We start from the raw sequence: 11148 nt of genomic DNA on the forward strand, positions 1-11148 counted from the left end.
TGCCTTTAGTTTTGCCCATGAAACATAGTTTTGATGGGACTAATCAAAATGTATTTTTATTCTATCTATTATAAGCGGTCTAATAAAAGATTTCAGGTTTCTTTTCAATATTTACGTTTCTGTTATTTATTTCTAAACATCAAGTCTTACTGATGAAGAAACCAAAAATAGATATCTCACATTTTTAAAGCTTTTTATTTGAAACAATAAAAAAGACAAATCTTACATGTACATCATAATCAACACAAACAAAAAAGGTTTGAAATATGGAAATGCACAGTTAAGCAAGCTGTAAATTATCAGTTAAATATTCCAGGTGAGCTGCAGAATTAAGACAGAAAAAGAGGAAAACTAAAAAAAGTTGGGGGAAAGCAACTGCCAAGCAGAGAGTGACCCCAGTTAAAACCATGTTCCAGTACACTACCCATATTTTAACATTGCAAGAATACACTCTATGCCATAGAGTCTATGGCATGGTAGGGCATGGTTTCTAATGTGCATGTGGTTTTTACCCCGTTATCTGTGAAAACTTCTGGAATGTTCCTTGCATGAGGTGTCCCATCTCCCTGACAGACACATATCAAACAGCTATCATTAACTTTCATGTCAATGAGCAGACTAACTCCCCCAAGAAAGTTATCAGACTCCAGGCTTCCTTGCTTGTCTTGTGCAGCATTGACTGTGGCATGAATGTATGTGTGTGTGTGTGTGTGTGTGTGTGTATTTGCATGTGTACATACAAATGTGTGTGTGTGTCTGTATTGTATTTATTATGTGGTTCTCTGGTTTCTTATTGTTTGATGGCGTGTGAATCATTACTTCTTCTGGTACTCTCCAGTGTAAGAGCGGTGATCTTGGCCATCATCATAGCGAGGGTACTGGTCGCCATATCCTCCCAGGCCATCAGGCTGTGAGCCTGGCTGGTCCTGGGGGCTGTAGCTGGCGTACGGGTCTTCCTGGCCACTCTGGTAGGGCTCATAATGCTGCTGGTCGTAGGAAGGGGCCTCAGGCTGCTGCTCGTAGTGGTGCTGCTCATATCCAGGTGCCTGGCCGTAAGGATCCTCTTGGTGGTGTGGCTCCTCCTGGTAAGGCTCCTCCTGGTGTTGAAGCTCCTCATGGTGGTCTGGCTCATCTTCGTGCTCCTCTGTCACCTGTTGCTCCTGGGGCCTCTCCTCTTCGGCGGGGGCGGCGGGTTGGGGCTCGGCAGGGGTCTCGTAGCGGCGCAGGCGGCAGTTGGAGTCGTACTCGGGGTCGCAGTCAGGGTCAGGTTCGATCACCCCCTTCCTGGTGCCATCAGTATTAAGGTGCGGCTCGTAGGGCTCCTCTGGACGGACCCCGAAGCCGAACCCGAACCCCCTGGCGCTCGGCCGGCTCTCTGTGGCCCTCCGCCTGGGCAGTGGGAGGCACTCCTCATCGTAGCCCATGTAGCAGTCGTAGCCCTCCTTCGTCTTCCCTCTCACTCCCAGGCGGGGGTGGACGAGCGGCTCCTCAGCCGGGGGCGGGGCTGGGGCCGGGGGCCGTCTCATCATGGCAGCGGCGGCAGCGCGGTACTGGCAGTAGGGGTCGTAACGGGGGTCGCAGGCAGCGCTGTAGGCAGGCGCCGGCTCGTCCTGAGGGTCCTGCTGCTTCTCCTTCTCCTGCGTCTGCATGTACTGGCTGAGGTCGACGAGTCGCGTCGCAGTCAACGGGTTGCAGTTTTTGTCCAGGAGTGGGTTGCAGGGCCGCTTGAGACCAGCAGGGGGTGCCGCTGGCTGCTGATTCTGGGCAGCCTGGTGCATTCTCATTAGGCAGTAAGGGTCAGTCGTTGGGTCACAGGTTGGGTAGCGGTAGAACATGCCAGATTGGGCCTTTTGCACCAGCTGTGGTGTGCAGTTCGGGTCCTTCTTGGGGTCACAGCCCAGGTGCGCATAGGATGGGGCGGGGCCAGCAGATGGTGTGTAGCCATAGGCAGCACGCAGGTGGTACTGCAGGCACTCCACGTCTTTGGTATCGCAGATACGCAGAAGCTCCGCCTTCTGCTGGGCTGACAGGAAGGGCTTCGGTATTGGGGCATAGTAGTAGTAGCCCGATGCAGGAGACCTGGCAGGCACCACGGGGGCAAGGATAGGGGCGGGGGCTTTGACCGGGGCGGGGGCTTTGATCGGGGCAGGGGCCCTGATGGAGGCCTTGGGGTACATCATGGAGAATAGGCAATAGGGGTCCCTGTATGGGTCACACATTTTTATGGGGGCCGGCTTGGGGGGCTCAGGTTTTGGCGTAGGCTTAGGCCTGCTGGTGTAGGAGGCCACACAGTCGGGGTCATCTGACTCAGCGCATGACTTGTAGATGTCCCCCAGGTGGCGCAGGTACAGTTTGTAGGAGCGACGTCCCTCCGCCCGGTTTTTGTTCTGCAGGTACGTAAGGTAAACGCGGTCCAGCTCCTCTACCTGCAGAAAAAGGTAACCTCAGAACACCCACAAACCAATCATCATACTGGAGTCCATGCAGATGATAGCCTGATTTTCTATTTTCAATTCTGTATTTATATATCTGTGTAGCCAGAATTTTCACAACCATTGAGATGTTTGCGGTACCCTGGTCATTCTTAGGTAGCCTTGCCTTTGTTGTATCACTGCTGTATTGTTTCATATTTATTTAATCTCATTCACTCATTTGGCATGGCTTTGTGTGCAAGTATAAAGTACGTAATATACCCAACAGTCAAAGTGTTAATAATATCAGTTTGTGTGGTCACTTGTCTGGTTATAATTTGTGTGTAGTCACTTTACAGGTGTATTCCTGTGTTACTGTATAACTGCAGGTCCCTGAATTTCTGTAATGGCTGTGCAGAAGATAATGTGTATGTGAATCTGTAGTCACTGTGCAGGGTAAAGGGCCCTGTGTTGGGGGAGTGCCCCACAGAGGCTGCAGGTAAATATGAGGTACTCACTCCCTTTGAGTTGCCTGTGTCAGTGAAGTATTTGTACCAGTTCCAGAAGTCAGAGTGCTGCTTGTACCAACTGATGTTCCTCTTGTGACGAACAAGCATTGTTTCTCCTGCTAGTACAGAGTACAGAGAAGAGCCAGAGAGAGAGAGAGAGAGAGAGAGAGAGAGAGAGAGAGAGAGAGAGAGAGAGAGAGAGAGAGAGAGAGAGAGAGAGAGAGACCATGTGTCAAGGACAGAGAGAAAACTAATTTTCTCTCCCTGGAGTGTACATCCAGGTATGAATGCTTCATAAAACGTAATCACTGTATTACACATCATGGAAGATACATAACTGATGACAGTTACAAAATGAATACATGCTAGTCAATGAGGACAGTAACTGTTTACAGTGAGGCACAAACACTATGTTGTATTTTGCCATTTCAAAAGATCACGTTGTCACCTTGTAATGAAATTCTCAATTTGGCAACCCTAATTTCTTAGAGCACATTTACAAATGTTTTGAAGCAATCCATTTGTAATGATATTTTCCCCTTTTGAGTCTGACTTATGAACTCAAACTAGGAATTTGTCATGTCAATAAGTAACCACCATTAACCATACATATCAGCATTATAAATGACACTTATCAGATGGCACAGCAATGTGAAGTGTATTTGCACTTCACAGTAATATGTCCAGTGTCAATTCAACTCTAACGGTGTTAATTCAACTCTTAACATATACCATTTAGTCCCACATTCCAGAGTGGGACCAAATGATATCTGTTGAGAGTTGAATAAACTTTTACAGTGTAGATTATACTTTATGTCAGTGTGTGAGATATGCAACACCGGCCTGTACCAACTTTGTTCAGCAGTAGCCAAAGAATGTGGTATAATTTGTTATGCTATTATTTCCTTTTTTACAATATCTTTGATTTGATGCCCTTGAAGGCATACATTTGCTTTATGTAGACACCTCACTTAAAATTATGCCAAATCCAACTCAGTGTGTGCTGTATATATACAGAGACAGTCCCTAAGGTCTTTGTTACAGCCAGACAGTGAACCCACAACCGCAGACAGCTGGCCAGTCATATGTAAAATGGGCAACTGAAATTGATTGCTTCTGCTAGAAACATGATTGTTCCACTTCATATTTATCCATTTATCATGTGGCTTAATTGAGGCTGTGTTGGTTACATTGAAATGTAATTTATAACCTTCACCAACACAGGGTGGCGAGCTAAGCAAACATCAAAAGGAACTGGCCAAGAAATTAACTCTTTAGTGTGATTAGTTTTGAATTATAGCTAATGGCATATGTTGAGTGTTAAAGGCCTAAGTGTTAGAGACAAATGTCAGCTGAATCAAGCACAAAATGTGTGTTCTAAGAGCAGAGCTCTCAAGCGCAGCACACTCACAGCAGCAGTGTGTGACCCCAGGCTGAGAGGGCCAGTAATGAGCTCGCTGGGCCTTGCAAGGTTGTGTGTTTATGAGAGCAAATGTTTATGATGGGATGGAAAATGAAATAATGAGGAGGAGGAGCTGCAGGCATGTTGTGTTTTACCATCTCCTTTTTGTCGCTGTCCCACTGGACCGGCACCAAGAAAGTCTGTGGGGGAGCATTTAAAAAAAAGAAAGAGGCAGGGAAACACAGTGTCATCAGAACCAGATGCTGTACAGTTTCAGGCAAGGAAAAATGCTTACCCACTTACAGCACAATGAGGCGAGCAGCAGGCAGATGCCAGGATAACCCAGGTGGTGTTGTGAAGATTAAACCTACAAACACTGCAGTCTTGAAGTGTGTGTGTGTGTGTGTGTGTTTGGTGAGGGTGGGGGGGGGGGGGGTCTTATGTTACAGCGAGCCTCGCTGGAGCAACACCAATAAGAACTACAAAGACTGGGCTATCTGCCCAGAGGCAGCCACAATTACCTCCTTATAAAAAAATTTTGTAAAGAAGGAATAACAAGTAATCTGCATGTACCACCACATTTTCCATATTTATCCCAGTAAAAGCTCCCTTTACAGAAGTTTACAGAGGAGGAAACAGAACAGTCAGCTGCTAATGTTTTGTGGATTTTTCACCTCTGGTGCCAGCAAGACTTAGAGAAAGTGCCCTACATTGTAGGCTAAAATACATTTTTAAAACATCTAAAAGCAAAAAAAAAAAACACTACTTGCCAGCCAATATCTGCAGTATTATTTTATGACCGATGTAATGACCATGGCATGCTGGGAACAGGGTAATCTGAGGAGCAGTTGCTAATGTTAGGGAAGAGTTCCCAGTCAATGGGTAGTGTTTTGCAATGAACGAAATGTCTCATATAGGCTAATGGAAACCGCAGCATCCGAAATGTAATTGTGTTATCTACGCTAAGTTAAATGTCATTCTGCTGTTCTGGACATTGAATGAACGTGTTAAATTGATAGTAGGTCAGTAAATATATGAAGGATCATTGGCTATACGCGAGTTTTACTTTTTTATCTGCGGTGGAGAACGTGGAACTGATGATTTTACTCACCAGGTAATGACGCCGTTACGAGCAGCACTCCCGCGAACATTAAAGAGAAAGATGGTTCTCCAGCACGGGCCATGTTCTTTGATTCCTACTGACAGTGTAAATAAAGTTTGAAAGCGGTTACTGTTTCCAGCGGGACTTTGTGCTGTTGTGGCAGCTTTATCATATCTGTAGCTATGGAAAGCATACGGCGCTATCCTTTCAGCACCTACCAACCACACAAACTCCAATTCAAATAGCCTTAATTTTCAATTCACTTCAACATATTATTCATTCGTTCATTCATTTTGGACGTGGTCCGTTGTTAAGAGTCATTGGGATAATTCCGTGATCTCTTGACCGTGAAAGCTTAAGAGAGAATAAAGGTAGTTAATTTTTCTGCAAAACGTATGTTCTGTATTACTCACGAACAAACGTGTCTTAAAACACAACCTCTGAAATCGCATTTCAAGTTGAAATTACTCAGAATTACTCAGTCAACAACATTCTGCACACGATTTCATCAGGAAATATATTTCTTTATAATTCCCTCTCACAATTGTTGTGCACAGCTATAGTTGCTTTTGATTTCCCCCTTTTGAACCACACTCGAGACAGAGTTGGATGATATTTCAGTTGGTTATTTGCTTATTGTGTCACTGTAGCTTGTAGAAAAAGTAGAGGTAAGATTGCTGACTGCTGCTGACAGTAATGGCAGGCAATATTCTGTATAATAAGTCTGTAGCAACATAAAATAAATGCTCATACACATTCAATTTACATTTGGTAAAATATGCTATGACCTGCTGCATTCTTTGAAAAGAATATGTGATTTGTTTGTACACTATCTATACATTTGAAGTTTGTTGAGTCTGAATATGTGGTTGAGGGTCACAGACATAGTAGTACTTTTGTGCCGTTGTGCAAAGTTGTTTAAAATGTATAGCTTAAGTAAAAAATATTAAGTATTAATATCCACAATTTAAAGCTAATGTATGACACATTTGAAAAAATTACATATGTTTCTACTATGACCTTAAGGGAGTAACGGCTAGGCATAGCAGACTGCTTTTTCTCTAAAGTCACACATACTCAGTCCTGATGTACCTCTTTTCATAGACTCACTGACAGCACTCAAGATTTTATATCAGCTGCAAGCTCGTCACTTGCCAATGCTGTTGTGTTAGCCATGTGGGCCTGGGAGGTGTTTTGTTGAAGACTTACCTGTGGTGTCAGCTTGGACTTGTGAACCTCTCCTTTCCTGGGACCTGTGGGAGGGTAAGGGTACGCCTAAAGGAACCCGCAGGCCTCGAGGTTAGAGCGCTGGGGAGGGGGGAGCGTCTGGAGCCTTGCACACCTTGCCTCTGAACTCCCCGCGGGACAGTCTGTGCTACTGCCGAGGGTCGGCAAGGCTTTAAGAGGCACCTTGATAATTAAAAGCAAAAGGTGCATCACATGGTTTGGGAACGCTGCTGGCCACACTGCCATTGGTTCCTGCCATCCCAGCTGGCTGACCAATGGGGTCCTGTAATTAGGGCAGAAAAAGAGAATGAAGGAGAGAGAAGGAGTGAGAAAGCAAGAGAGAGAAAGAGAGAGAGCAGGACTACGCTTGGCAAAAGCGGGAAAAAAAGAAAAAAATATCAAGAACCCAATACTTAAAACATTAACAGGTTGTAATTTAGCCTCGCCACATTTTACTCAAAGGTGTGTGAAAATGTGCTGCCTTAGTGCTGTCTGTATTGTCTGTACCCACTTTAAAGGGCTGCAAAGGGTAGATGCTAGCTGGCTTCTGTAAGGAAAAGCCATACCCTACAGCACAAAAAAGCAAGAAAAAATAAAAAACATTTAGTTTTGAGACAGGCATTTACCCAGGTAACATCTGCAATTCTTCCAACTGGAATTTAATGAACTGTATTTATTTCCCCTTGACTGCTGTGTCCAGGCATGTCAGCTGAAACAATGTGCCCTTTAAGAATGTATGGTGTCTACAGTTGTGGCTAATCTGGACTAATTCATGAAATTTTTTTAATGTGTTGCTAATTTAATCTTTAATTCTTTATCTCAAAAGGTAAAGGCACCAGGGGTTCCTCTTTGAAACGTTGCAAATTTCCATGGCTAATTAACAACAGACAGATCTGAAAGATACTTCATGAACTGGAAAGAACACTCGGTGTAAGTACAATTACCTTTACCCAGACTTACCTTGGCGACCCCTGAGGTGAACCCCCATCCTCAGCTTTAATTAAATCTGAAGACATTTGTCTGGCACATGTATTAAATAGTAGTAATAGTAGTCATTGGTGGTACTGATATCAATATCATGTCAATATCATAAACAGAGCATGGTGCACATTAAAATGTCTGGTGTTAATTTATCTGTATGGTCTCTGTTGGACCATATGTACTCTTGTACTCTGTATTGTAAAAGTTCATTTAACCCTGATAATTTATTGTGAGGAATTGATGTTTAATCTGCTTTTCTTTTAGGAGTCACAATTAAACATCAGGCACTACTTTTAGGATGACCACTGGCCATTACTTGGAAAGTATTACAGTCTGCAGTCTGCTGAACACTGATTCAATAACCAATACAGGTGCAAGGAGACAGGGGGATCCAAAAGAATTAGGAATGAAAGATGTTATTACATACAGTCTGATGAAGATTATGCCAGTTAAAACATTGTTCCTTTATTTATTATTTATTAAAATTGGGAGCATTTAAGCACACTTCATTTCACTTTATAAGGAAGAGATTATAAATTATTTATGTTCACTGTGATAAATGCAAACAAAAAAGCTAGTAGTAAAACCACAGCGTTATTAATATCTGACTGTTCAGAGAATTTTTGGAAATATTTGATTCATGTTTATTTTTCATATTTAGCCTCGGTTCTTTCAGTGCTACTTGTAAAGTATAAAATAAACTTTTACTATTGAAAAGCAAAGATATTAATCATTTTTCCAGCTGCTTCCCTTGAAAACTCTTAAACGTGTCAAGCACCTGGAAAAGTAGTTATGACACTCAGCGCCTACCAGCTCGCCCCTCTCTTTCCCATTTACAGTTTCCCTGTTGACAGTTTTTTTTTACCCATGTTGACAGTGGTAAAACATTGAGTACAAAGAGGGGCCTTTTATAACCTCTTCATCTGCCTAAACTGGGGCTGCAGGTCAAAGGATTTACTGGATATTCAGTGTCACATCAATTCTGATAAAGTCTATTTTTTTCTGTTTATATATGTATATATCTGTATTTGCTTAGAGTATAGGTAACAGTGGACAACTTATGGGGTACAAATGTTCAAATGAATGGTATGCAATTACTACCGGTGTGGATTTATGTTTCTCAGAATGAAATACAGCCAGTCTTCAATCATGTTCCAAGTTTATATGACATGTGCAATGTGAGACATGAACTGTTGAATGGATGCATTTGAGTAGAAATGGTGTGCTTTCTCCAATAGAAATAAAAGTCATTTCACCCCACAAGAGAATACAAGTACATTGGTGGATAGGCATTATTTCAAATATATGTGTTTGAAATATTTATCTACATTTGTTCATAAAATATGTAATTCATGTTATCCGTCACGTTGTTATGTGCTTAATCTTATTGTGTGTCACCTACAAAGCGAGCTACTCCACCATAATTTAGATTTTAGTTTAAAGTTACATTTAATTGGAGGGTATTTGGAGATAATGTATGATATATTTTGCCCTTCCCTGCTTATATGAACCTTTTATTTCTTTCACTTGGGATAATTTGTATTGAAATCTATTAATCTTTTTAACATCTGTTGTGTCTTCATGTAAAACTTCCCAAAGCTTTCAGGAGCTGCAGGTATAATTACACACCAAATTCAGACAGGTGTTCTGGAATGCACTGGAACCTACAATCTGGGTCTGGAAGCAGCTTTAGACATGAAAATGATACAGAGTCATAATTTTAAAGTATACAGTGGAATGTCAGGGATTTTTAGAATTTAGCAACATCTGGTGCAGCATGGTGGTTTTTTCACATAGTTCACTAAAACAACACAAAGGGGCTCATTTCCCCAAACAGATATAATCTGCAGGCTAGTCTTTGGGAGACGAAGAAAAAACTAGTGCCTGCACACGCAAAATGAAAATCTTTTGATTTCTTTAAAAATGTCCATGAGGGTGGTGGCAGGCGTATTAAGAACACTGCATTTACTAGTTATTAAAATACTGTTTCAAGCTAGCTAGCAAGGTAAATACATTTTCTCTCACCAGGACACACACAAGAGAATGTCTCTGTGGTATGTATGGTAGACACGTGAGGCAGGAGTCTGACAAAAAAGGCTGAGATCCCTTGTATACTTTGATGTTGTGATGCTGTATTGTACATGAAGGAACCAGAGTGTTTTACGGCAGGGATTCCCAAATTCTTTATATGTTTTCAGTGACCCACCGCACAGAGGGATATGGCCTGGAATAAGATCAACATAGTCAAACAGGAAAAAAATCCTTTTAGAGACTTTCTATCAATATATCTACATAAACATGTGATTGTGCATGGTCTGGAGTATAGCGTATGTTTCCATAGACATCTTGCAATCCCCCTTAAAACCCCTCGGGAATCACTAGGAGGTCTTGACCCAGTTTCTGAACCCCATTTTTAGGACTGAACTATTAAACTAGAAGGGGCTTGAGATCCCTGTATGTTTTAGGGTTGAGATGTTAACCATGGAGGACCCCGTTTTTTCTTTTGGGGGGAGGGAGGGTTGTGTTGAAATACTGTCCTGAAACATCCGCCCTTCCCCCATTGCACAGAAGCCCTCATTTAATAAGGCTGTAGAAAACCTGACGTGTTCAGCTAAGGGAGCCGCTAAAGATGGATAAGCTGGAACAAAGTAAAGCGCCATGCTGGGCAGGAGTCTAATAGGATCCCGTAAAAACATTTACGGTCCTTCCTTTTCCTGACTCTGCTTTTTAATAGCCCACCTCTTGGTAGGTCATCACCTAAAAGCCAAAGCTAGCTTTTTTCTCTGGGCCCAGATGTGGAACAACAACAAAAATATTTTTTGAATGTAAATTGAAGACATTAAATATAATTAAAAGTTCTTTTTCAATAGGCAGTTTACTCTGTGGAGAAAACACCAACATTACACAATGCATATGATAAATATTTCCACCGGAAACACCTTGAAATTGTCCTGGATAGTTGAAAAATCAATGACAGAACTGGACATGTAGAAACCAGATACTGACATCCCAATACACCCAAAATCCAAAACCTGCAGTTTAATGTTTTCAGTTATAAAATAAAGCTTGTTTTTGGTTACATTTTTCAGAATGTTGTATTTCATTCCTACTCTTTCAGAGCTTGATGATCTTGACATTATGCACAAGGCTAATTTTCTTACTCGCAATAACGGTATCAAAGAGGCAAGTTAGCCATAGCTACAAGCTCCAGAAATAAGTTAGTCCACTCTATTATCTTATTTGAATTGTGCAGATTCAAGTAAACTTTTCTCTATGGATACATGAAATTTTGGAATATTCAAAATAGGCTCTGTGCATATAATATCTCTAACACTCAGTTTAGCCAGATTTATTAAGCTAGTCAGCTAGATAGCATGGTGTGCCATAAATAGTTAGCTAGATTGAGGCTGCTGGATAGCTCGCTCAGCAAAAATGCTGCATGTGGCACCATGGTGTCAGATCGAAGCCGGCAGTCCTGCAGAGACGATTCACAACTGGCAGTGTCACCCAAGGGAT

At 42.3% G+C, this 11148-nt stretch overlaps 1 protein-coding gene across 3 annotated transcripts; it reads right to left on the reverse strand.

The window, feature by feature from the left end:
* Positions 1-247: 247 nt before the first annotated feature.
* and1 (actinodin1) lies at positions 248-6782 on the reverse strand. Of its 3 annotated transcripts, none has more exons than XM_035413106.1 (5): positions 6634-6782; positions 5434-5518; positions 4478-4522; positions 2930-3039; positions 248-2426 (listed from the first exon to the last, which is right to left on the reverse strand). In XM_035413106.1, exons 2-5 carry the CDS (start codon positions 5504-5506, stop codon positions 816-818), a joined length of 1839 nt encoding a protein of 612 aa, XP_035268997.1. In that variant the 5' UTR covers positions 5507-5518; positions 6634-6782; the 3' UTR covers positions 248-815. The 3 variants fall into 3 exon arrangements, with proteins under 3 accessions (XP_035268997.1, XP_035268998.1, XP_035268996.1); XM_035413107.1 differs by having other exon boundaries at positions 2930-3036; positions 5434-5521; XM_035413105.1 differs by having other exon boundaries at positions 5434-5521.
* Between the last annotated feature and the right edge of the window lie 4366 nt (positions 6783-11148).

This window comes from Anguilla anguilla, chromosome 4 (genome assembly GCF_013347855.1).
Source record: "Anguilla anguilla isolate fAngAng1 chromosome 4, fAngAng1.pri, whole genome shotgun sequence".
Classification (NCBI taxonomy): domain Eukaryota; kingdom Metazoa; phylum Chordata; class Actinopteri; order Anguilliformes; family Anguillidae; genus Anguilla; species Anguilla anguilla.

What these genes read in the sequence shown, in the direction of transcription:
- and1 (XM_035413106.1), bottom strand. Translation starts at nt 5,506, where the DNA reads ATGGCCCGTGCTGGAGAACCATCTTTCTCTTTAATGTTCGCGGGAGTG. An exon ending in CGTAACGGCGTCATTACCTG is followed by an intron (nt 4,523 to 5,433) that starts GTGAGTAAAATC and finishes GCTCCCCCACAG; the next exon opens with ACTTTCTTGGTGCCGGTCCA. An exon ending in ACAGCGACAAAAAGGAGATG is followed by an intron (nt 3,040 to 4,477) that starts GTAAAACACAAC and finishes ACTCTGTACTAG; the next exon opens with CAGGAGAAACAATGCTTGTT.